This window comes from Halyomorpha halys, unplaced genomic scaffold (assembly GCF_000696795.3).
Source record: "Halyomorpha halys isolate HHAL.00 unplaced genomic scaffold, Hhal_1.1 Scaffold894.1, whole genome shotgun sequence".
Lineage (NCBI taxonomy): Eukaryota > Metazoa > Arthropoda > Insecta > Hemiptera > Pentatomidae > Halyomorpha > Halyomorpha halys.
Window position 1 is genome coordinate 562,728 of NW_027110846.1, and position 26,205 is coordinate 588,932.

Sequence of the window (26,205 nt, forward strand, 5' to 3'; positions counted from 1 at the left end):
AACAATTTTTAGTTTAACGTATTATATATGCATTGAAATAATCTGATCACAGTAATAGTAATTTTTTAAAAATGTATTCATGTCACAAGGTGTATGCCATTGGTACTATTGCAGCAACCCGTCAATCTAGGAACTAGGCAATTTGAATACTTAAAATTTCGTAAGAATGAGTAACATAGTAAATGAATTTAATCTGAAATCTGGTAAAAATGTTTTACTGGTAAATAGTAGGGAAGCAGATTCAAGTGACATCGTCAAGAAAGCTGAATTGCTCAACAACTTCCTATTACCTGGTGGAATTATCAAAGTTGAGAATGTTGGCAGGTTATCTTTAGGTATGATTATAGTTTTTAAAAAGTTTACAAACTGCAGCCAACCATAACTTATATATTCTATTTCAGGGGATCATAAACCTTCTAGTTTTGATGTCATTCTGTCGAATGTTGTTGTTCCAAGAACAATTAAACATGATAGTGATCTCTTAGAAATTTATCTTGCTTGCTTAAAACCACAAGGTAGAATCATTATACAAGAAGCAGAAAAATCTCCTGAATCCTTGACATCATTACTTAAATTAAATGGAATCAGAAACATATCTGCACCTAAAAATATTGTTGCTGATAATTCTGAGAAAAATTTGATGCCTGATGTTTTAAAGTCTGAAACATTTTGCCTTTTTCAGATTGAAGGCGAAAAGCCTAATTATGATGTAATGTATATTTTGTTGTTCATTTTCATTTGTGTCAATAATTTCCTATTTCGTTTTGATTCTTATCAGAGCTATTAATTTTAGGTAGGTTCATCTGCTAAAATTAACCTTCCAGTTAGTGATAATGTTGCTGCTGTTTGGAAATTAGATGACACTGTTGATGATGATATTATCGATGCTGATGAACTCCTTGATGAAGAGGATCTAAAGAAACCAGATCCTGCGTCATTAAAAGGTAGAGTGAAATAATAAGTTAGTCTTTATTTTATTGTTATTAATGTATGACTAGTTTACCCATACAAGAATGTTTGTATTAGATATCTTTCGTTCTCATCTTTAATGTATTCAAAACATAAGGGATTTCATTAAACAGTGTTTATTTGTATAAAAGATATAGTATTAAATAGAAAGTTTATTTAACCTACATAATTGATAAACATTCATTATGACTATCTTGAAGTAACATTTTATTTCATTTAATATAGAAAGTAATTACCTTACCCAACTGGAAAATATCACTTCAGTTTTACAGTTAAGATTCAGCTATCTGTAAACTTATATTAACCTTCAATTGTTCTTGCTGAGACCTTACACACCTCACAGCTTGGTCATCCTTAAACAGTTAATTAGCTGGGAATTTTTTGTGAGAGGACCTGATAAATAAGCAGGTTGGGGTGAGGGTCCCAGTGTGCTTGGTTCAGAAGATTGTGGGTTCAATTCCCACCTGGATCTGTCAATATTTATTGCATGGACGTCTTATAAATTAGTTGAGCCGTTAGCTCAAAAAATAGTTCTCTATTTGCAGACAGACGGAACACATTGGATACAAACATTTTCAGTATCTTAAGTTCTACTTGTTCAAAACATTCACTGGATCTAATTGAATAATTTTGAGCTATCAACTTGAAAATCTGCTGAGCCATACCCTCAGATAATTATCACATATCTTTAAACAGACAGAGAGAGAAATGCTTTATTTATTCATGCTGCCCAAATACATCGGATTGCTACATTACACAGCATACAAATCAATCCGTGATCAGTTATATATAAATTACATATTTTTACATGATATAGTAAACAAGAAAGAAAACATTTTTTTTCCCCACAGTTTTTTTTTTACGATCAATTCCAGTCTACATACTAAATACAAATATTTCAATTTATTCCTTATTTCTTTCCCCTTCTTGTCCCTTCTATCTCACAATTTTTGTTTCATTTGATCGACAAATTCACTCTCCCGAATTCCCCCTCTCAGATCCTCCCCAGTGACTTGCTAAACAAATTCACCATTAGACAGCGATGTGAGATCAAACCAGAGAAATACTAGTCATAGGAGTAGATCAGTTTACAGTAAAACAAACCAATAAATACATTTTACCAAAACAAAACTAATACATAGATTTAAAGGAAAATATAATAAAAGGTTGGTTAAAAGAAAGACTTGATTGGATAAATAAGTAAAAAAAGAAATAAATAAAAATAATAATAAAATAATTTAAGAAATAAATAAGTTAAAACACCCAAATCGACAGCTCCACCTACTAAAATAAATAAATAAAATAATGAATAATCTAGAGCTAATTCCCATGCAAGTGATGATGGATGATCCCCAGTGAGTCTAAAATATTTTCTGCCAATATTGCAATATTCCCAATGCTAACACAGGCATTCTAAGAAGATCCTTGTTCTATCTGGTATTGTGCCGCGAGTTCCAAACCAGAGGCCTCTCACGGTGAACTCTCTCCGAAGGTCTTGCAGAATTTTTCCTTAAGGAAAGAAATGCATTTTTCGTATATTTCCTTTTTTTCCCCTTTCTACTCCACTTTACTGTTCGAGGTCATTACTCTCAAATCTTACCATCAGATCCAAGACCAGAGCCGTGCTTCCTACTTTTGTAAATGCGACAATATCGGTGTATCTTATGGATCCGTCGGTGTCAACACAATAAACCTCCTCGAAGCAGGTGAAGTCTTTCTTTTCTTTCAAGGAACTTGATCAATTTTTCTTTGACCCTGTGGTGCCAGCGTGTTATAAGGAGGGAGTTTTTGGGGCATTTTCCCAGCCCAGAGGCTGGTCTTTCAGACTCTCTGCTCCATTTGTGACAGAGGTATCCAACTTCTTGCTGTCCACTGGCTCATGGGACTCCACCCAGGGGTGCATAGTTGATATTTAGTTTCAGGGCATTCGCCCATTCTGACCCCGAGAGTATCTGCTTCTCACATACATATCTCAATTGATCCATTCTTCCAAAAAAAATCCTCACACAATGAATGAGCTTTCACACTTTGGTAGCCCTGATCCACCCCCAGTCTATCGGCACATGCCGCGATTTCGGCTTCGTAATTGAATTTAGACTATACAGTATCCAGAACATTCCACAGTTGCCGGGAAATGGACCAATGCTGCAATGGAATTTCCCAATAACAGCTGATCAAACCCAGTCCTCGATACCTCCTGGATACAGCATCGCCGACGATGTATTAGCGGGGAGCCTAATGATGGCCTTGATACTCCTGCGGATACTGGTATCAATGCCCTCCAATATCGCAGGATATATGGGTATATATGGATAGGTATCCATAATAGATAGTAGAACACTTGACTTACTCTATTTGTAGTTATGCTAATCAAATAAAATTAAAATGATATGGAAAATCTGTACAAATTAATTTTCACAATATTTATTGGTAATGAAACTCCAGTATGATTCTTATGGAAGTTACTTGCATTTTATAACTGATTGCCTAGGATCAATGGAAAAATACCCTATTGTTTGATAATAAAATTCTGCCTAATTTAACCTAAACAAAACACAATATTGTCCTGAGAGTTTTCAACCATATGTTGAAATCTGCTGGGTTAATGAAAAATATTAGGACATATATAATGCAATTTTAATTGAGTAGTATTCATATTTAGCAATATTTGGCATGGAATTGAAGAAAACATGTAATTATACTCCCATGGCATTATAATTATAATATATAATGGCCATTAGGATTAGATTTGACCATTGCCTGGTATGTTCAATAGGCAAAAACATTTTTCACTTAGTTTAGATCAAAAGAAGAGGTTGAAACTTGCAAGTACAACTGATAAGGTTATGAATGTAACCTACATGGTTACTGCCAGGATGCCTGGCCAAAGGAATCAAAATTACAAATAGACCTTCCTCCATTTTGAATTTTTTTTTTCTTATGAAAATAAGATTGCTGGGCCAGAGTTTAAAAAGTCCAATATTGATTTCACTTCAACAAAGGGAATTTTGGATTAACCAAGAATTCTTAGAAAGTGATTATTTCTCCCACTGGATTGAACTACGGCCTATCATCAGCAAGTTTTCCTCAGGTATAATCGATAAAATTATTAAGACTTATTTTTATCTGTTTATTGAGCCATTATCAATTGCCTGAAAATTTCCCATATTTGAACTACAGCCTCCGATGAGAGACTGTATTTAATGTAAATGCCTGCGCTTACTTGAAAGACACGGACTTCATTCATTTGAGGTTCTTAGCCTCAGTGAGATGATAAAAGATGATGGAAAGGCTGTGCCTGTGGTGAAAACTTCTAGAACCATTAAGTTGATAAGTTAAACAATCAGTATCTTTAAATTCATTGACTTCTGAGGTCCTTAAGCATTTCCTAAAAAATTGTTTTTACGCTGATATAATGTTGTATCAGGTATATGTAAAAATTAAAAACTTCAGGTAGATCATTAAAAAGCTTAGAACTTACAATGTTTAAAATGTCTTATTGTGTGTAGAATATGTCATATTGGTTGCTATTGAGCGCCAACTTCCATACTCAGCCAAAGGAAAATCAAATAGCCTTTGTAAATAAGTCTACTCATGTTGTGTTGGTTGATCATTTACAGAGGTATTGTATATACATATACACGATTTTGTGTATATATTATATGTATTATTATATAGGTTAATGTGTGACTTCATTATTGCTTCAGTTAGTGATGCCATGAGACAGTCCAGATACTATTAATCACTAATCACTTTAGGTATAATTAAATATAGAATTAGGATTTTATAGGATCATAATACTTGTTATATACTGGAGTTTTTAAAAACAAAGCTGTAGTTATTAAAAATCAAAGAAATATTTAGAAAAAATTCACCATTTGAATGTGAATTTAATGCAAAGAAAGATCAGTACAAATAGTATTCTCCACCAGGCAATTCTAAATTGCCTTATTATTTTTAATGATGAGAAGAGAGTTGATCATGGATAATATATATGAGAAGATATTTGGGGTGCAGTCAGAGAATTTCACAAATAAGTTGATAAAACCTATTAAAAATAATAATAATAAATTGAAAAAACTTTAAAAAAAAAAAACTGAATAAAAAAATAAGTAAGTTTTTTCAAATTATTTGTGTTATTCTCTGACCACACCTCCAACCATCTTCTCATCATACTTATTATTTTTAATCTTTGTTATTTACATTCCAATTATCTTACATTTGATCTTTGTTACATTAATCCCAGACTTGGGCAGTATTTTAAATGAAATATTTTCAAATTAATTTTTTTATATTTTAAGAATTAAAAAAAAAAATTGCACTACTGTAAGAGTAAGTATTTTTCATTTGAAATACTTTTTGTCCTGGACTAATCAATCCTGCTTACCTTATTTTTGTTTTTGTTGTTTCAATGATTATCCTTTGACATTCACATTAAATGTTTAGTATGTGGGACCACTGGAAAAAGGAAAGCATGTAAAAATTGTTCTTGTGGGCTTGCTGATGAACTTGAAAAAGAGACCAGCACTGTAAAAGAGACACCTAAATCATCCTGTGGCAATGTGAGTAAATTTACCCCAATAAACATAAAATTTATCTGATAGAATACTTATAATTACTTGTGTAGAATACTTATAATTACATATTTTGGTTGTGTAGTTGATAAAAATTATTCCTGATTAAACACCAAAGATTATTGCATTCTCACTACCTTCTGTATTAAACGAAAATACTTAGGCTAGAAAGAATAGTTGCACTGTCTTTCTTTATATATCTTTAAATTACTTTCTATTAATATACAAATGATGAACCTCTTATGATTATTCATATTTTTTTTTCAGTGCTATCTTGGAGATGCGTTCAGGTGTGCCAGTTGCCCTTACCTTGGTACACCTGCTTTCAAACCTGGGGAGAAGATTCAGTTATCAGGAATCCAGCTAAAAGCTGATGTTTAAAGTATATAAAGAACTTTTGTGGAATAAAATAGCTCATTTGTTTTTGTAATTATTAAAAAATATTTCCTTGTATCTTCATGTATAACTTATTCTAATATCATTAAATTTAAGTTAATAAAAGACTGCATAACTTTTTTTTTTAGTGCAGATAAAATATATTTTCACCTAAAAGAGTTTTTATTTAACATTTTCACAAATTTCTAGAATTAAAATCGGTCAATTCTTAGTTTCCTCTCTGGTTTTCCCACTCTGATTATGGCTGCCTGGTTGTAGGCTCTCCATTGGACTCAAATTTAAACTTAAACGTTTTCTGAATTACTCAATACAATTTTCTTTTGGGAACACCAGAAATATGCTTATAACCCAGTACTACAACGAGTGGAAGTGGCTGTATATCCTAGCTTCCTATTATTCTTATTCCAAGTAATTAGATCTTAGTGCCCCTTCTATATCCTACAAAATCTGCACTTCAAATTATCTCCAATCCTGTGCTTCGAGGTCCCGTTCATCTGACACCTACCATCCACTTCACCAAACTGCTGTGTGTGACAAATACTTTTTTACGTGACCTGCCTTTCCCTGGAACTTCATTCCTCATGCATCAACCGTTCCCTCATTTAAAACCCTTCTGTTTAACCACCTTTTGCTTCTTCAAACTGAACCAATGTTATAACATAGATAATATAAATATGGAACATAAGCATATAATATTTGTAAATATTGTAACTATCTTTGTTCTATGTATTTATTTTTTCTTCAATATCAAAGATTATTCAGTATACAGTTATACAGTTACAACCCATGAAGGCATAAGGGTGCTGTACTTAGTATGGAAGTACCGTTACTAGACCTAAGGTTGTGTAAGGAGGTGATTTAGTCAGAATCATGTTCGACCGCCAGATTTTTTTTTTTACCCAATTAAGGGTACTTACTTTATAAGGCTGGGCAGACCCCAGGAGGGCTCCAGAACCCACTGATGACTCAGGGCTACAGTGTAACAAAAAATCGCATTGTACCTTACCACAGTACTGCCCTGTTCCCCAGTTAAAATAAGTTTGAATTAAGTGTGGCCACACTGTTTTTGGCCAATAAATTGTGTATGCTTACAAGAATAGGTCAATTTTTGTTTTTTTTTAATTAGATAATGTTTATGTTTACTTTCTCTTACCCGTATTTGGAAATATTGAAAGAAAAATGTTGTCGTTGCCTATTATAAAGAAATTGGTGGAATTAAATGAGCAAGGATTAATTTCAAATCAAAGTTGGCTATAATGACTGAACCACAATAGTTAATAGACCATGTTGAATCCTGTATTTCATGTGGAGAACAAGAAGCATGATTTAATGTTTGTTCTAAAAATACAGATCTTTTTTATTTGCTAAATAAATAGCCTGCAGTGGTTATTTCGAGATTATGGCAAGTCATCAACACCTGTATTTTATTCGTACATATATCCATTTATATATTTCATTTTCAAGTATAAAAAGAAATAATATATATTTATAGGAAACCCTTGTTTTATCAAAAAATATATAACTTTATTTAGATATTTTTCGTCATTTGCTAACGCCACTAACACATTTGGAGATGTAACCAGTTCCTTCAATCTTCTAACGTAAAACCACAATCTTCGAAAATATCAATTATTGTCAGTCTTTCATCACACTTTTGGCATCTGGATGGATTCTCCTTAGTAATCAACTGGAGGTGTGTGCCTTATTCTCAGCCGCGTTAATATAACTTCCTCTCAGCGGTTGCTGCAACTGGAGCTACTCGATGTAATGTAGAGGGACTGTATACCATTCAAGTTAAGGATTGTAATCACTAATAAATTTGTATTTTATTCTGGAAAAGTATGAGATTTTATTCAAACTTATTAGAAAGTCTGGGGATTTCTCAAAATTTAACTTTACAATGCAAATTATATTACCCAATGATTTATTATTTAAATTATTTTTGATTTCTGTTAATAATAAATAATTAAATATATCTTTGATGCGCGCTCATAAGGGCCTTAGTCGAAAACATGAATTTTTCAGAGCAAAAACAAAGTTCAAAACATTATGTAAAATCTAATTATTGATGTTTTTGGATGTAATATAAGCATAAAGACCTTAATACCAACCGGTAGCTCTGATTTGGTGCTATAATACGGCATAATCTCCAAATGCTAAACAAGTGACTTATGACCTCATATCAAAGATATTTGACAGGTTTGTCCACTCGCACGTCTTTCCTAAACAGTTTCCATGGTAACCTTCACAATTACTTTTAAACCAAGGTTATTCCTTTAAGAGTTCAATTGCCATATCTTCGTTCATGGGCGTACCCAGCGAGGGGCAAAAGAGGCAGCTGCCCTCGCTCATAGAAGTAAAAACAATTATTAGTTTCATAATAATTTTTTTCAAACATATAATTGTAATAACTAAAAAGCACTGCTATAATTATCTTAAAATTTTGATTTGATTCGTCTTTTCCGAGCTGAAATAAACACCTGAACGACAATGGCTTGCCCCTCCCCCCTAGTTTTGGTCGTGGGTCTTCGTTAATAATGATAAAACTTGGAAGAAGATGGAATGGAATGAGGTTTAAAATCTCCCGATCTACTCTCCTGGCTTTTCCCTTTTCCCTCTCCAATTTTCAACGGACTTTTTCTCATGGCTTTTTCCTAGTGACATGATTGTTGCTTATCTCGTCACCGTCCGCCGCCGTGCCCTTGTAGTCCCGCCGGATTCCACAAAGCCCGAAAAGGATCTCAAACAGCGAAAACGCCGTAACGGCGTGCACCGAATGTTGTACGCCGCAATAGCCTTTGGCATTGCCACGTCCGGTTCCAGTCCTTGGTCTATCTGGTACAATCGAAGGTGATCGCTCAGCATTCCGTGAGCCGGTCTACGGCTCCTCTACTTTTGGGGTGTCCTGGTGTGTTGAGATGCCATATCACATCCAAGTCCTTCATTTCCTTTCGTATCAAAGAGTTGTCAAATTCTCTTCCACCATCCGATGAGATGCGTTCCGGAACTCCGTAGAACTGAAACCACAAGCGGAAAGCTGCCAATACTGCTTCCGAAGACCTATCTTGCACCTGGTGCGCCATTGTCACCTTACTGAAGAGGTCAATCATGGATATATCCTCCTCTGGGGTCCACCGTCTTCCTCCGAATGCCTTCTTTAATCTTTCTTTGATGACCTTCCAGGAGGTCTTCATCTTCCTTAAACTGATTTAGGATACTTCTTTTTACACGGCAGACTACCACTGCTTTCAGTGCTTTTGCATCTTCGCTTCTATTCGCCCCATTAGGCGATCGCCACCTTTTAAAAAAATATTTAATTCTCCGGTCTCTCCAGTGAATTCTTCTAGGCCCGACACCGCCTTCCTCAGGTCCTGGGCAGTTGCCGTACGGACCTTAATCCATTCTATCGTCGTGGCATGAAATTGCGCTAAAGAGACTTCTGGTATTGGTTGAGTCTCCTGCGGAGGTGGGTTGCCAGCTGCTAAAGTTTGATTGACTGCAGCTTGAGGTTGGTTGTTTTGGTTCATATTCTCCAGGTTCAGAACTGCTCTTTACACTATTCCGTTACTGGTCATAATTCAAAGAGAACAATGAAAAAAAAATTTCTTTTAGACAGAAAATTACTACGTTATATAAAGTTCCCGGGTTTCGGCACCAGTTAAGTATCAGCGAAAGCAAAATGTCAAAAAAGAGAAGAAGGAATAAGATCTAACACGTTTGAAATGCTGTAACATACTGGCTTTATTATTTTTTTCCCGATCCCTCTAAAACAGAAAGAAAAATGAATTAAGTGCATTACATTTTTACTACCTTTGGTATTTTAAGGTTCTGGCTTTATTATTTTTTTCCCGATCCCTCTAAAACAGAAAGAAAAATGAATTAATAAGTGCATTACCTTTTTACTACCTTTGGTATTTTAAGGTTCTGGCTTTATTGTTTTGTTTTTCCGAACCCTCTAAAACAGAAATAAGAAGTGAATTAGTAAGTGCATTACTGTAAAAGAAAAATTAATTCGTGCTGTGTCTTACCTTTTACTACCTTTGATATTTTAAGGTTACCTGTTATATTTAATTTTACATATGAGCTATCCATTCAAGGAGCTATTTTGAGTCCGGAGGTGAGGGGCCTCCTCGTATGGGGTTCGGTACTTCTCTTTATATACATTCAATCAGCTGATCTCCTCAGTCAGCTGACATCGAAGTAACAGCTGACTAAGGCTGTATGTATATATATATAGTCCATAGTTCATAGTTATAGTCCATTCTGAAACGTTGGGTAAAAGAAAGATATGTAATTCCGTACTCCAAGAAATATTCCACCAGTTTATTTCCACTTCATAAAATTTACTCATTACTTTTTAAATTTGTATTACCTATAACTACAATAAATTACTGAAAATGAAACGACTGAATTCAAATAGTTAACAACATGGTTTAACCCATGATTCGCACAATGAAAATATGAGGCACTATTACAAATAGAAAGCATCTATCAAATAACTTAATATTTTCTTTTTTTTTTTTTTTCTTGGGTTGAAAAAATCTAGGGGGAAGCCACGGCTCCCGCCTGCTCTCTTCTGCCTACCCGCATTTATGAGTTCATTCCATCTTCTCTTTATATTTGATAAGGTCATTCCATCTTCTCATATTTGCGAAGAAAGTCATACATATATATATATATATATACACACACACACATGTCACATTGATAGACAGGGTTGTTTATGGTAACAGTATTAATTATTCATGTGGAGCTTTTTTAATTTTAACCATTCCTGTACCATTGAGAAAGATTTTTTAAAAATTTTGTATTTAGCCCTCTTAAACTATATAAATGAGAATAAGACATATTTGGTATTAAAGGGCACTTGATTGCTCATTGATCCACCGAGTTTGATCAAAATCATTTTAGTCGTTTAGGAGAAAATCGAAAAAAGTGAAAAATCTAGTCTATAAAATGGCAGTTCCGGTCGGACGATTTTAGCGAAAAAAGGTGCTGTCAAGCCCAGACTATATACCCACATTAAACATATATTTTCAGTTTCGTACAACTTTTTGTTTTTGAGCTAGTGTTAACACACACACAGACCATTGTATGGCACATGGTTATTTTGACTCAGGAGACCTCAAAACGAGTATTTCCATCGAAAACTGAAATTAGAAATTTTGCATGATCCCAATACTCCTCCTAACTAAATATTTTATACATGGGTAAGTGAAAATAAAAATCGACTGTTATAATTTCTGCAGCGTAGGCAACTGAGATTTTAAAAATGTATTATTTGGCGTGTTTTTTAAAAATAGAAGTTCTATTATTTTTAGCACCCATTAGGACCATATTTTTTATTTTTTAATACGTCTTAGATAATATAACAAATACTTTGATGCATAAAAAGATTGGAAAAGATGGGTACCTCTCCCTCCTCGATCTAGGCTCGTTACCCATTAACCAAAGACATTGGGAACGCTCTTATCTTCTCGCAGTCCTGTGAGTAGCTCCTTCTGTCGTGGATTCTAATTAGGTTAAATTGTTTATTAATAATAATTTTGATTTTTGGTGGATTTTTTTTTAATTTGTTCATTTTTTTTGAGAATTCTAACTACAGTTTTTGAGATTGTTAATTAGTATTGGGAAATTATGAGTGTTCTATCGATTGTCCCTCCAATAATTTTTCTAAATTTTATTTTTATAGAGGTTACAAGTTTTGGAGATCGTGGTTTAAAGAATTGTTTTTTGGTGGCTAGTTTTCCTTATTGCAGTGCCTGATTGACCGTTCCTTGACCTTAAGAAGATTAAGCGGAAATCACCTGGTTGATCCTGGAGTCAAGGTGACCCACAGTCTTTGATAACACTCCTCACTGACTGGTTTATGGATATAATAATATTCAGTAATGGAATCGTTATTGTGTCATTATTCATAATATTGAAAACACATCATATCATAAGTGAGTATTAATATCCTTATTTTTAATTTTTTTATTAAATCACTCAGAAAAGATTCAGGTTTTGTTATATCAATGACTATTACTTATGTATCTCTGTTGTTTACATAAATTTTTAGAAGAGCTATGTAACTTCTTCATCAGAGTACCCATCACTCAAATACTAGGAAGCACAATCCAGAAATCTATTTATTAGAGTGGTTCTACCACAGAATGCGGTTCCTGTTTCTTTCAGGCATTTATTGCAAGTTATTTATTTTATTAGCTTTTAAAAATAATTTTTACTTGGTTTAGATTATTTATACATTCAAACTGATAATATCATTCAACCTGATAAATTAGTTTATGAAGATGACTAGTTAGTTTATTTATATTTTAGTTAGTTTATTTACATTACTAATTAGTTTATGAAAATTTCCTACAATCTTAACTTTTTTTTAATGAAATATTACACTGTCAAGCATCTATTATGGTAGATGAAATATAAATTTTATTATTTTCTTTTATCTTTCTCACACTTTGACCCAGGTTGATGATGACCTACAATGCGGGTCAAAATATTTTGATAAGACTAAAAATTCATCTTTTTTATTGACAAGATGATTTTCCAAATTATTCATACTATTTCATTTTAGGCTTTAAAAAATTGAAAGATAACAATGTTTTTATTGTTTTGTTTTTTATTTGCAGACACTGTTTTTGCCCTGTCTGAGGTTAGAGAAAAACGACAAGCAAATTGTAATAGGTTTGTTTTTTTTTGCTGTTTTATTTTTTTAATTGTAATTGTCATTATAGAAATCAAACCCAAATTCTTTTTATATTTAAAGTGATATTATTTTATTTTCATGTCAACTTGTTGATCACTAGAGTTAAAAGTTGTGATGAAATAGAGATGTAGGACAATCAGTATTTATTCATTTATTTTAAATCCTTGATGTATTATTTATGTATTTAATAAATATAAATTTCAGTAAAACAATATATTTTTCAATGAAAAAGATGAAACTATAATATAAATATTTCTGTTGAATACTCATTTAAATAATTTTTTTAATAATAAATAATGTAACTGAAAACAGGAAGAATTATATTAAATAATTTTAAATCTATTATTTAATATAATTCATAATGAATATTATTTATAATATTCATTATGAATTATATTAAATAATTTTAAGTGTTTGTGTTCTTTAAACAGAAATTTTTATAATGAAGCTATTATCTGTAATAATTATCTGTTTTCAGTACAATTTTCTCCATGTAATCATTTACTAATTTAAAATCTGTATTTTATTGCATATGCTTCTTTCAAAAGTGCAATGTTTTTATATTCTTTACTACTTATTTTAATGATTAATGTACCATTAACCTGAGTTCTATGTATGGAATATCTAGTAAGGAGAAGTATTAAAGTCATGCAAAATTTCGAAATCAAGTTTTACAGGTGTGTGCGTGTGGATGTGTAGTGTGTTTGTGTGTGTGTGTGAACAAAGAAAAGTTTTATGAAGCTGAAATTACATATTTAGAGCATGAGTATGCCTAGAATATTACAACAACTATTTCGTTAAAATTAACCAACCAGAAGTGCCACTGTAAAAAATTTAGTTTACAATTTTTTAGGATTTTCTGAAGAACAGCTCTAATGATTTTAATTGAATTCAGTTAGTAAATCAGTGTACAATAAGATGGTATTTAATTTCAGATAGGTCTTATCTAATAGTCAAACATAGCTTAAATGATGAATTAAAAAAAAAAATCTTTCTCTAAAGCATCTTTTGTTTTTCTTATTTAAAACCCCTAATTCTTATTTTTAGCACTAATAAATAATGGATAAATACAAAATATTAAAGAATTTGATAAAAGATTAAAAGAGAAAAATGAAAAATAGAGCTAGTTTGAATAAAAAAAAACCGACACTGTTCAGTCACATTTATATTTACTCAGCTTCATTATTTTTTGGTTAACTTTTGTATTCTTGGTAGGAACAAAGTTGATATCTCTTATTTTCATCTCGAAAAACCCTAAAATACGAAATTTTATTGAAGTGAAAGTTGTGTGATGTTAACATTGCACCAGATTTTTTATTTACCCTGCAAATTCAGAACTCGAATCTTTAATCTTTATGGACAATAATAATAATAACGATGAATTCATTTTAATCTTAGTAATGAAGCTAACTCAATAAAATTAAAATTGAGAAAACATAATTTTTCTCTGATTTTAATTCAAAAATTATTTTATAATTTTTTTTTTTTAAATCTTACGAAGTCCATAAAAGTGTTCTACCTTTTTATCTGGTACCATTTAAATTTATGACAATTATTTTTTTTTTTTACTATGACAGTTAATTATATAAGTAAGTATTTTAATCTATTTAAATTTAATTGAGTTAATTAGAATATTATTATCAAGTATTTAATTGTTTGTTATATCATGATTGATTTTAAAATGAATTTAGTTCTTTTAAAATATTCATATCTATTATGTCGTTCCACGAAATTTTGATCATATTGCCATATTTTACTTTTTTATCAATCTTTCTTCTCTAGTACTTGTAACACAATGCCTTGCTCATACTGTTATGGACTTATGCACTTACTGCATCCATTTATTTTCCCTTTTTTTACAGATTACAGATTTTCTTTCAAATCTGTTTATCCCAGCTGAATCTTGGATTTTCACCAAATGATAAATTAAATTAAGAAGTTTCAACAAATAAACAAAACTAAAGAAATAAATGGACCTACAAAGCATTCAATAGAGCAGCTGAAACTTGATACACTTTAAAATTGAAATATTCCATAAAAATTTAACATAAGTATATTTCTTACAGAGATGGACAATTTCTCTGCCCTGATGGAAACTGTATTGATGACATCTATGTATGTGATGGATATAGTGACTGTTATGATTTTTATCTCCCTGCAGAGCAGAGGCCCAATGTGACCGCTGATGAATCAATTTCCCTCTGCATCAACAAGAGGTAATATTTTTAATATATGAAAATCTGATGCTAGTATTTTTTCTTAGATATATAAAAGTTTCAGTATTAAAAATTACAATGGTAAAATAATTATAACTTGTTTATTAATTGACTAGGCTAAGAGTGCATTTTATTAAATTAAGTTAATATAAAACAGTTTTTAATGGTATTAATGAAAAAATTTGTTTTATATACCATATATAAAAAATAAAAACATTAATTTAAATGTTTAAATCACATACCAATGACTACGGACCCAATAATATCCCAGTTAAATTTATTAAAGCCTCATTACCTTCTATTCTTTCTATCCTCTATCATCTATAACTTCTCCCTGCAAAGTTCCACCTACCCTTCTGCCTGGAAAACCGCACTAGTCTGTCCATTGAATAAAACCTCAAGTCCAGAAACCCCGAATGATTTCTGTCTTATTTCCCTATTATCAAATCTATTGAATAAATCCTCAAATCCAGAAACCCCGAATGATTTCTATCCTATTTCCCTATTATCAAACCTTTAGAATGTATAGTTCAATTATCCCAGTTTCTTGAACCAAATAACCTCCTTGAACCACCTTTAATCTGGTTGCTAGCCAGGCTATTCCACTCAGTCTGCTCTTATTAAAGTCTCTTAAAACCTTTACACAGCCATAGACCAGCAGAAACTCATCATCCTTTTTCTTTTCGATTTTTTCTAAGCCTTTGATTCTGTCGACCATAAGATCCTCCTTTCTAAACTTCACAGTCTCTCTTAGTGCTCTTCAATAGTTTCAATCCTTCCTTACCAGTCGTTCCTAGTATCTTGTGATTCCTAATAATCCTCTCTCTAGCTCCCTACCTCTTTCTATAGGTGTACCTCAAGGTTCCTCTCTATCTCCTACTTTTTTCTCCCATCCTACCCACTCACCATCCAGCACTCTCAGAATCAACTATATCCAGATGACTTACAAATCTACCTTTCCTTTGATCCTCAGGATGCCTGAAATGCCATTCTTAAACTACCTAAGTACTTAGGCATACCAACAATAAACTTATGTTAAATGCTGAAAAGACTTAAAACTATCATAATCGGATCTCCCTCTCTCCTTAAATCTATCCCAGGACCTCCCAACCTTATCCTTAACAATACTCCTATCTGATTCCATATTTCAGTCAAAAATCTTGGTATCACTTTTAATCAAACTTTATCCTGGAAACCATACATTACCCAAATTTCCCGTCGAATCATAACAATCCTGAAGTAATTCAATAGAATCCGTTGTCTCCTTTCTTTTAATACCTGTCAACTCTTAGTTTCCTCTCTTGTTTACCCTCCCTTTGACTATGGCTACCTGGTTTATGATGGACTCTCGGGGAATCTCTAATCTAAACTTAAACGTCCTATGAATAGCAGTACAATTTATTTTTAGGATCACCAGAGATAGGCACATAACCCAGTCCTACGTAGAGGTGAAGTGGCTCTATCCATCCTTCCGATGCCAGTATTTCCTAACTTTCTTTCTATTCCAACTAATAAGTACTCAGCGCACCTCTATCCTAGAAAACCTGTAATTCAAATTCTCAGTCCAATCCCATACTACCAGTTCCCGTTTATCTGACATCTACCCTCCACCTCACAAAACTGCCGCGTTTGATTAAAAAAAGTCATTTTTTACCAGAGCTGCCTTTCACTGGAACTACATTCCCTCTAGCATACATCATATACTAACCCTTCTATTTAACTACCTTTTACTTCACCAATCTAATCCAATATTAGAATAGTACAGATAATTTGTAACTACATTTTTGTTTTGTTTTGTTTTTTTATGTATTTAATTAATTAGTTTTTTATTATTTTATTTTCTCTGTTTCTAAAATTATTTACATGCAATTTTAATATCAGTTTTAATTAAGATTAGCCACATTATTTTTGGTCCATATAAGTTATTGTAAAATTTAAATTACCTTATAATTGTCCTAAAGGGGCCTAGTCCTAGAATAATAAACTATTTTTCATTTCATGTTACACTTTTAGATTTAATTGTGGCAAAATTAAAAATACTCATTACAAACTGAAACAATTCTCGCCCGATTATGGATAAAGCAAATTTTATTTAAACCAATTTCATATAACATACACTGATATATTCCTCTTTGTGACTGCCCTACGTGCAACAAAAAAGGTTCCAGTTAATAAAAAGTATTCTTCTACAAGGAAATAACTGGTAGAACAGTAAGAAGATGAAGACATCTATTTTTGAAGGTCACCTACCAAATTTTTACGATAATTAGATAACAAACACATTAAAAAGTGAAAGATTAAAAAATTCAACTCATGAATATTATATTTTTATTAAAAAGAACTAGAATAAAATACAAACCAATCCGATGTTTGATAACAAAAAATGTTATCTGTTTACAAAAATAGAACAGAGGCATTGGAAATTAAACAATTACCTATTGAATATTATGAAAAATATTAATAATGTGAAGAAGAGATTGTTATTTTGCTAATAATTAAAATAACAATTAAATGCAGTCTAACCAAAGACACAACTTTCAGATAATATAATTTTTTTTTAATAAACTAGGGGGGTACCCCCTTGTATGCCTTATAGAGGATCAATCCACATTTTACAAATTATTCTACCGTTCATTTAATTGTATTACTCGTTGCTCAAATTGTATAACTGTAATTTAGATGTATTCTGTACTTCAGATTGTATAATTTTTTTCAATATAGTGTAAATATAGGAATATAAATATTATATGTAAAATAAAGTATTACATGGTGATCACTAAAAACTTTTTTTATATAATTGTTAATAAAAATTAAACATTACAAAATGTATATATATATATCTTTCATATAATATGTAGGTAAAAAGTATTAAGAATAAAAGAGTGAGCATTTACAGAGACAGAGGAAAGTATGGTTTGACAATATTTCAAGTTGCTATTTATTGATTGAAATTCCTCAATTCTCCCTAGTGCATCATATGATGTTTATAATTTATTGATTAATCATTTCTTCTAGTTATATACCTCGTTCATTTCAAACATATATCATATTTTTGATAGATGTCCGAAGTTTACTTTCAAGTGTGCTTATGGAGCTTGCATAGATAAGGAAAAAAAATGTGATGGTCATCCTGATTGTTATGATAAATCTGATGAAGACGAGGAACTTTGTCGACAACATCTGGATGTTAGAAATACTATCAGAAGTTCTGATGGTTTGTAATTCTTTAAACTGGTAGATTCTAGCCGGTATTAAGTTTTTATTTCACTATCTTAGGTTAAAGAATTATGGTACTTAAATTTTTTTTTTAGTATGCCATCTTAGTAACTTATTTCACAGAGCTCCCTGAATCTAAAAAAATAAAAATTGGCCATTTATTGTCTCATGTTTCTGAACACTGTATATTCCCTTAAACTATAAATTAGCCCAGAGCCAGATTTAAAAAGTAATGAATGAGCCAGGCTCACCCTGACCAGAGCCAAAGATATTTATCTTGTAAAATTTTGTAACAGCCCAGGCTATCGTTAACAGATATTTTTGTTTTAAAGAAAATATTTTAAAAAACTAAATATATTTTTATAAAATATTATACTTTTAAGTTATTATAGTGTTATTTTTATTAAGAGATAAAGAACTATGAGGTGTTAAGTTATGTTTCTTAAAAGTAGAACTTCTTATAATTTAGGTATCTTTAATGATTACTGCAATAAAGATAACTGCATCAGAGACCATTCTTGCTCAACATTAAAGCATTTAAAAAAATATTTAAGGTACATAATGGACAGTAATATCTAAGTAACATCATCTTAATAAATATAGAATGTAATTTACTAGAAGAAATTGATTTGTTATTATTTTTTAATTTTTTTGCATTTAATTGAGAAGTATAGAATGGAGAAAGGGTTACAAGAAAAAGGGGGTGAGATAGAAATATGTTCAGCCAAAATACAATCTATATGTACTGTAACTACAACTTCAGTTCATTGAAACCAGTCTGTAGTAATTACTGTAGTTTCGCTTATAAATTAGTTGGTTGACTCTTCACTGGAATATATATTTTTTTAAATTAGCAATTGTTTATTGTTACTTACTCTTTGTAGATTAAATTTGATAAATATTTTAAATCATTTTGATAAATGTATTCTTTTATAAGCTTAAAAAAAAAATTCCTTAAGTTTTTTTTTTGTGAAATTTGTGGGAATACTTTTAACTATCAAAAGAGCATTCAATTCATAAAACTTTTGTTGAATGAAAAAATATTAAAACTTTATAATAATATTTTTATTGTGTTGGAACATTTGAAATTTCATTTTCTCTAGTGAGAAGCAAATGAAAGAAAACATTACATTTTATCTACATAACTAAACATTTTAACAGTATTACTTTTCATTCAAAATAACATTTGTTAGCTTCCATACAGTTCCACCAACACACAACAACCTTTTTTACATCCTCTTTCAGAGAAAAGTTTTGTCTTTAAATCAATAAACTCAAAAAATTAAAATTTCACCGCATTTTCATTTTAGAATATATTCTTATTAGTAATGCACCACGTGAATTAAAAAAAGAGCCAGTTGGAGGCGAGTTAGTTGAATATGTTGTGGATCAGAGGGATTTTTATAGCAAAAGACAAAGAGTTTTCACCAATGGATACCACAAGCAAACAGGCCTCAGACAAAGGAAACATGGTTGTCCCATGGTCTGAAGCAATGTTGCCATTGATAGTGGTGCTTTATTCATGATTATATTTACAAATTGTTTAGGTTACAAATAAACAATTTTAACCCAAATCAAGTAATAAAACTTATTTTCTACAACAGACTTTGGTGGATGCAGTAAAATATCAATTTTTGGATTTTGTAATTTTTTTATCAAGTCAACTGACTATCATATAACAATACATGATCTGAAAACCAAGTTCTGTCATATTCATCTGATTTATCTCCAACTGACAACCACTTCGTTTTTTTTTCAGAGCGTTCGATCATTTTTACAAAACCAAATATTCTAAAATGAAACTGAAATAAAATTTTAAAAATTGTCTAAAGTTTATTGATCCAAAGCTAAAATTTTATTTGAAAAATGGATAAAAAAAAACGTTTTTGGCTGTTGACATAAATTCATGGAACATAATGAAAGTTATTTTTAATACAAATAACGAAATTAAAACTTATAGTTATTTCGAAAGGAATATGGTCCAGGTGCGGTCAAAAATACTCAAATAGTAGAATATATACTATTTTATTTTTGGCTCAATAAAATAGTATATATTCTACTATTTGAGTATTTTTGACCGCACCCGGACCATATTCCTTTCATCTTTACACACGGTCAATCAATAATCTTCCATTACTATTTTTTTGTTCTTTTTTGACCGCACCCGGACCATATTCCTTCCATCTTCACACACGGTCAATCAATAATCTTCCATTATAGTTATTTCATTTGCCTCATATGTGCCAATCCAATATTAATGAACATTTTATTATTATTATTATTTTTTTAAGGTAATTGTGAAGTATTTAGTTCACCTAATCTAATATTAAACTGTAGCAGAGGTGGTTACCCTGTTAGCTGCAAACTTCCTGCAATAAAAGGTACAAAAATGGTTATGAGGTGTAAAAATGGCTTTCATAAACAAAATCATAATAGTTTCACTGTGGAAACTACCTGTCTAGATAATGGCAACTGGAGTCCACCACCTCATGATGACTGTACAGGTACGATTAGTGTAGTTAATGTTTTTTATTGTAAAAATCAGAACCTTTTTCAATAAACTGGATGTTTTGTTCAATGATTTTTGTAAATTACCTCAGCAATAATTGTTTTTTCAAGATTTTGAACTAACATTAGGTCACCTTCTCTTTCTATACATTTTTCCCGAATAACAAATTTTTTGATTTCAGAAATGAAAAATTTTGAGCTTTGGAAAGATATTTTGAACTTTAAATCATTTTCAAACATTTCTCCAATAGTAAAGTAGTCCTAATTCGTAAAAATGTGAATATCTGTAGGAAACAACTTTAAAGTATAAAGTTGGTATGAAATTGTTCCACAGCATTGTTCTTTTAATTTATAAACATTTTATTTCCAAACATGAGTTGTACAGGAATGTAAAAAAAAACCTTCTGTCTTAGGAGTGCAGGTGGTTTTAAGAAAGCTTTTCATGTATGAACTCAATTTCATTCCAAAAGGATGTACTCAATTTTTCTGAATGACTTGTTATCCATGGCATCATACCACTATTTTACTTTACAAAACTGCATAAGAATTATGAGTTTTCTTGTTTTGTGGTTGTATATGAGTTTTTGAAGTTAGTGGAAGTTGTATTTCTGATGAATGTTACCATTATTCATTTTCCTATTCAAAAATTTGGTTTCAGTTTTATAAATAAAAATGAATTGAGCTGTTTTAAAGCAGTAATACCTTTTTCTTTAAACACTGGATATGTCATATTCGGTGCAGCATTCAACAACAAAAAATACATTTAATGGCAAATGTCTTTTACAAATAACTAATAATTCAATCATTCTTTTTTGCGTTCCTTTAGTCTTGGAGCAGTGCTTCAACCTCAGTTTTTTCCTCAGACCTCATTTCCAGATGGGAGGAGTATTAGCCATCAGTATCCATACTGCTTTCTATTTTTTTTCTCTGGTCATAAGCAATATTACATTTCTTACTTTTAATTATGTTATTTGTATGGTAGGCACTTGTGTGGCTGCTATGTGGTTATTATGGCTTATTTATAATTTAGATACTTCTGAATGTAAAAAAAAAAAAATGCAAAATTATGTTGTTTTTGAGTTTTTAGAATACAGTAGAACTTCTGTTTCTCAGCTATTCATGAACGAGCCTTGTAGAATAACAACAAACAAAAGGAAGCAGATAGATGTTACTGTCATAAAAATAGATTTTACTTTTAAAAATTCTTTAAATATTGAAAAACAACAGATTTAAAAAAAAAATAACTGCTACCACTGTTAATTTTTGTATTGTTCATACTTTTCTTTGTTTTCTAATGCATCATGAAATCCAAGATAAATATAACATATGTCATAAAACAGTGTCATTTTACATTTCTGTTAATATTTCCCTTTGAAATACCTACATCTTATGTTAAACGGCCAAACTGGGAACTGGCCAGAATTAACAAGGGTTCTACTGTATATTTGCCAAAATATATTCAAAAAGTGTTGTTCCTTGTTATTCAGAAAAAGTAATGGTTTTGAAAAACTATATCGCAGAAAATATTGAACCTAAAGACTTCCATTATTAATAATTAAATGCAACATAAAGTAGTTTATAATGTTTATCTTTCTAACCATAGCAGTCATGATATTTGCCAAAATATTGTACATCTTTATTTGAAAAAATATTAGTGTTTGAAAAACTGTATCTCAGAAAAGATTAAACATAAAGATTTTTATCAGGGCTCAAATTTTGGCAAGTTTTTTTACTTAAAAAAGGATTTAATCCTTTTTTCCCCCTTGATATGGAATGAGTGATGAAAGTGAAAAATGGGTGAAAGTTTAGTTTTTTCCAATTCAAAAAAATTGGATTATTTTCAAACATAAAATCCTTATTAGCTGTTTAAAAAATATAATATCCTCCTAAAAATGCATTCTTGATGGAAGTACACTGTTACAAAAAAATAAAATAAAAACAAAAGCAGAAATTTTCAAGGTAAATGTTTTATTTTTGGGTGTAAGAACTCAATAAAAAATTTTTTTAATTCATTAATTGTAATTGGGTTTCTTGGGATTAAGCTAAATGCACTGCACATAAGCAACTGTGGAAATTATAGCCTGGTGAAAAAATGTGTCCTTTCAAAATCTAAGATTAGATACACTTGTTATATGCCAAAATTTTCTCAGTTTAATTCCATAAATTTTACTATTTTACATAGTTAAGCTACTAGTAATGCTTTAGAAATTATGGACTATAAACTTAAAAATCTACGATAGTGATTTTGATAAATCAGCTATATCAGGTTTAGGAACCCCAAGGGAGTGATTAATTTTTACCATCATCTTTTTCAAACATTTTTACATCAGAATCCATTGAAAGAAATTACAGTTTTTTCTAGGCTAACTTGTAATTTTACTAGACTATTTAAGGTAATATGCATGACCATGATGCATCCAAACATTAACATTCTTAGTTATCTTACAATTTAAATTATGATAATTTTTTTTCTTTGTGAATTTAATTAATTAAAGTAAATTATCATGATAAATTATGAAAATTAGCAGGTTGAAACTATTGAAAGTATTGATCCTATTAGACATTTAAATCGATTACTAACACTTTTAATTTAATTAAAATCAATTGTTGCAATTTTCTCTGTGTTATTATGATTACTTTTGATTATTCTCAATAGTGTGTGGAAGAAGATATAGGATCGGTGACTATGTCCCTCTGATATCCTATGCAAAGAAGGCCAATTATCTTGAGTATCCTTGGCATGCTGGACTGTATGAAGTTGATAACAATGGGACAACATACTTATGTGGTGGCAGCATAATTCATCCCAAAGCTATTTTAACTGGTATGTGTTAATTAAATTAAGATTAGAAATTGTTGGTTGTTATCTATTAGTGATTTATTAATGTTCTGAGAATGTTGGTTCTATAAAAGCTCAACATACCTTTCAGTGTTGTAACTAATTTGCATTTGATTTAATTACCAAGTGTTGCGACCAACATATGATCGGTAATCGACTATGTGACATACGATATAAAAAACAAAACAAATCCGCTCTCTGTTGTTTTTTATACCGCAAACACACAGACTACTTCTTAACGTCTCACCGCACACACGTATCGTCTCCTTCATCTTCGACAGCTGAATCATCTTAGCCACGGCGGGGGGACTTCAACTCATCCTCCAAGAGGACAAGGCGAGCGGACGTACGTCCTTTTGTCGATCTACTTTAACGAGAACATCCTCTCAGAACAACCTCAACCGGGGCCCCACCAATCACCGGTGAAATAAGACTTTTTTTCTCTATTTTTGTCTAATTAATTTAATTTTGTAATAGTTCTAAGATTTTTTTTTCTTCTAGTTTATATATTTTTTGGTTTCTCTAATTATGTTTATTTGTTTGAAAATAAAAAATAACAAAATTCGACCATTTCTTTTCTTTTCACGGTTGGGCTAGTAAAGGTTTCTTCTGAACCCCTACCCGCCGTAACATTTGGTCCTCCGGGCCGGAGGGGTTCAGAAGAAACCTTTACTAGCCCAACTGTGAAAAGAAAAGAAATGGTCGAATTTTGTTTTTTTTTATTTTCAAATAAGTAAACATAATTAAAGAAACCAAAAAATATACAAACTAGAAGAAAAAAAAGAAAGCTTAATAATATTACAAAATAAAATAAATCGAACACAAAAAATATACAAACTAGAAAAAAAAATAAATCTTAGAACTATTACAAAATTAAATTAATTAGACAAAAAGAGAGAAAAAAAGTCTTATTTCACCGGTAATTGGTGGGGCCCCGGTTGAGGTTGTTCTGAGAGGATGTTCTCGTTAAAGTAGATCGACAAAAGGACGTACGTCCGCTCGCCTTGTCCTCTTGGAGGATGAGTTGAAGTCCCCCCGCCGTGGCTAAGATGATTCAGCTGTCGAAGATGGCCAGAATGCTGGTAACTACGAGTGTGTAGTGAGTAGATAAAGGAGACGATTGTGTAGTGAGTAGATAAAGGAGACGATTGTGAGACTCGAGACGTGTGTGCGGTGAGACGTTAAGAAGTTGTCTGTGTGTTTGCAGTATGAAAAACAGCAGAGAGCGGATATTTTTGTTTTTTTATCATATGTCGCATAGTCGATTACCGATCATATGTTGGCCGCAACATACCGCCCGCCTAAAATTTGTTAAAAATTTTAAATTGACACCGACGGGGTGGAGGAGAACTAGTTTGATCTCTGGTTTTCTACTATGCAGGTATGGTCAGCAATAAGTGGTGCTTCACTAGTTTCGACGGTTGAAGTCCTTTAGCTGCAGAGTACAGTCCTGCAGTTTGCAATATCCAGCATTTGGAAGACGTGGTGAGCCATGAATGCGTTCATGCGTTGAATAAGGTGTCCTTACAGGTACAGGCGAACCTCTAAAGAAAAACGAGCTTCGCAGTTCCAGTCGGGTTATGACCTTGTGGCAGGATTTGAACAAGCAGCGTAATAAAAGAGCACACCATTCCGCCTGCTAAAAAATTTTAATTTATCTAGTATCAGAGAAATAAGATATTTGATACCACAGAAAATGCTGCCCAGGGAAAACCGCGCAAATTATAGAAAAGCGCGAGGGGTAAGAGAAGGTATGAAGATGATATGTGAATAACTGAAGAATGATTCGAGTAGTTGGAATGACGAGAGTAAAGGACAGAAGACGGATTAATTTTATGAGATGTACGGTGTATATGCAAAGTAATTTTGTTATGAGGCATCTGAGACGACAACATCGTGAAAAAAACAAAGATTGTGAGAAGCACACAGAAATATTATGGGGAACTTAATTCTAATGAACATTGCAACCCTTGCACAACCACTTAGGAAAATTATCGGCTTCCTACGTTCCCCTGGTTATGATGACCGAGTTGGGGGGTTGCAATGGCTGATAAGCAATGTGTTCACCACTTAACCGAAGGAAATATATGAGTTTCCTTTTCAGCTGCAGAGCCTCTTCAAGAGATACGTAGCGAACAGGAGGAAGGCGGTAATTCATTGAGTACCTCTTGGAGGTTAGGAGTGGCAGTGCATCATCTCGTGGACGATGAAGTCCTAACACAATTTCGTTTGTACGGTGAGGATCTGATGCAGCTAGGTGTCTAGGTATATGAGTTTTGAATTCAGAAACACTAATGAGGAGAAGTTTTTGATCACTGAGTAGGGACCTCTTGGGGTCGAGACGTAAAGAACCATTTTGGAAAAATGTAACATCTAACGAAATGTGGTTAGATTTATTAAGATCAGGTGAAGCCGAACGATCTGATCTCAAGGGATCAAGTTCATGGAGCTCGGTGGGACCAAGAGAACTTCCTGGAAACCTCACAGAAGAGGGTAAGGGCCGTGAGTGGTTTTGTATAAAGATAAGATCCAACGAAATGTCATTGTTTTTATCAGCGTCTAACGGAGTATCAGCGTCTTGGACGAAAATATTTTCTAACGAAATGTCTTTAGATTTATTAGGATCAGACGTAGCGGTACAATCTGACGTTAGTGATTCAGGCTCTTGGAGCCCAGTAGGACCATGAGGACTGCTAGGAGACCCCAAAGAAGAGGGTAACTGTTGTGAGAGATTTTGTATGGAGGTAACTTCCAACGAAAGGTTAATAAGTGGCTCTG

The 26,205-nt window shown here is 31.8% G+C and overlaps 2 protein-coding genes across 4 annotated transcripts in view; both read left to right on the forward strand.

Annotated features, from left to right (window-relative positions):
* The first annotated feature begins 57 nt into the window (after positions 1 to 57).
* CIAPIN1 (cytokine induced apoptosis inhibitor 1) lies at positions 58 to 6,082 on the forward strand. The gene is made up of 5 exons (XM_014430482.3): positions 58 to 335; positions 402 to 709; positions 794 to 944; positions 5,416 to 5,531; positions 5,811 to 6,082. Exons 1-5 carry the CDS (start codon positions 167 to 169, stop codon positions 5,922 to 5,924), a joined length of 858 nt encoding a protein of 285 aa, XP_014285968.1. The 5' UTR covers positions 58 to 166; the 3' UTR covers positions 5,925 to 6,082.
* A 5,309-nt stretch (positions 6,083 to 11,391) lies between these two features.
* The window catches only part of LOC106686886 (coagulation factor IX), a 25,409-nt gene continuing 10,595 nt past the window's right edge, over positions 11,392 to 26,205 (forward strand). The window contains exons 1-8 of one of the 3 annotated variants that reach the window (XM_014430472.2): positions 11,392 to 11,460; positions 11,632 to 11,884; positions 12,001 to 12,125; positions 12,572 to 12,626; positions 14,715 to 14,864; positions 17,924 to 18,078; positions 20,372 to 20,584; positions 23,245 to 23,412. In XM_014430472.2, the coding sequence (XP_014285958.1) occupies positions 12,095 to 12,125; positions 12,572 to 12,626; positions 14,715 to 14,864; positions 17,924 to 18,078; positions 20,372 to 20,584; positions 23,245 to 23,412 (772 nt within the window). In that variant the 5' untranslated portion in view covers positions 11,392 to 11,460; positions 11,632 to 11,884; positions 12,001 to 12,094. Of the gene's footprint in view, positions 11,461 to 11,534; positions 11,885 to 12,000; positions 12,126 to 12,571; positions 12,627 to 14,714; positions 14,865 to 17,923; positions 18,079 to 20,371; positions 20,585 to 23,244; positions 23,413 to 26,205 lie in introns of those variants that run through there. The other 2 variants (XM_014430474.3, XM_014430473.3) reach the window with 2 other exon arrangements.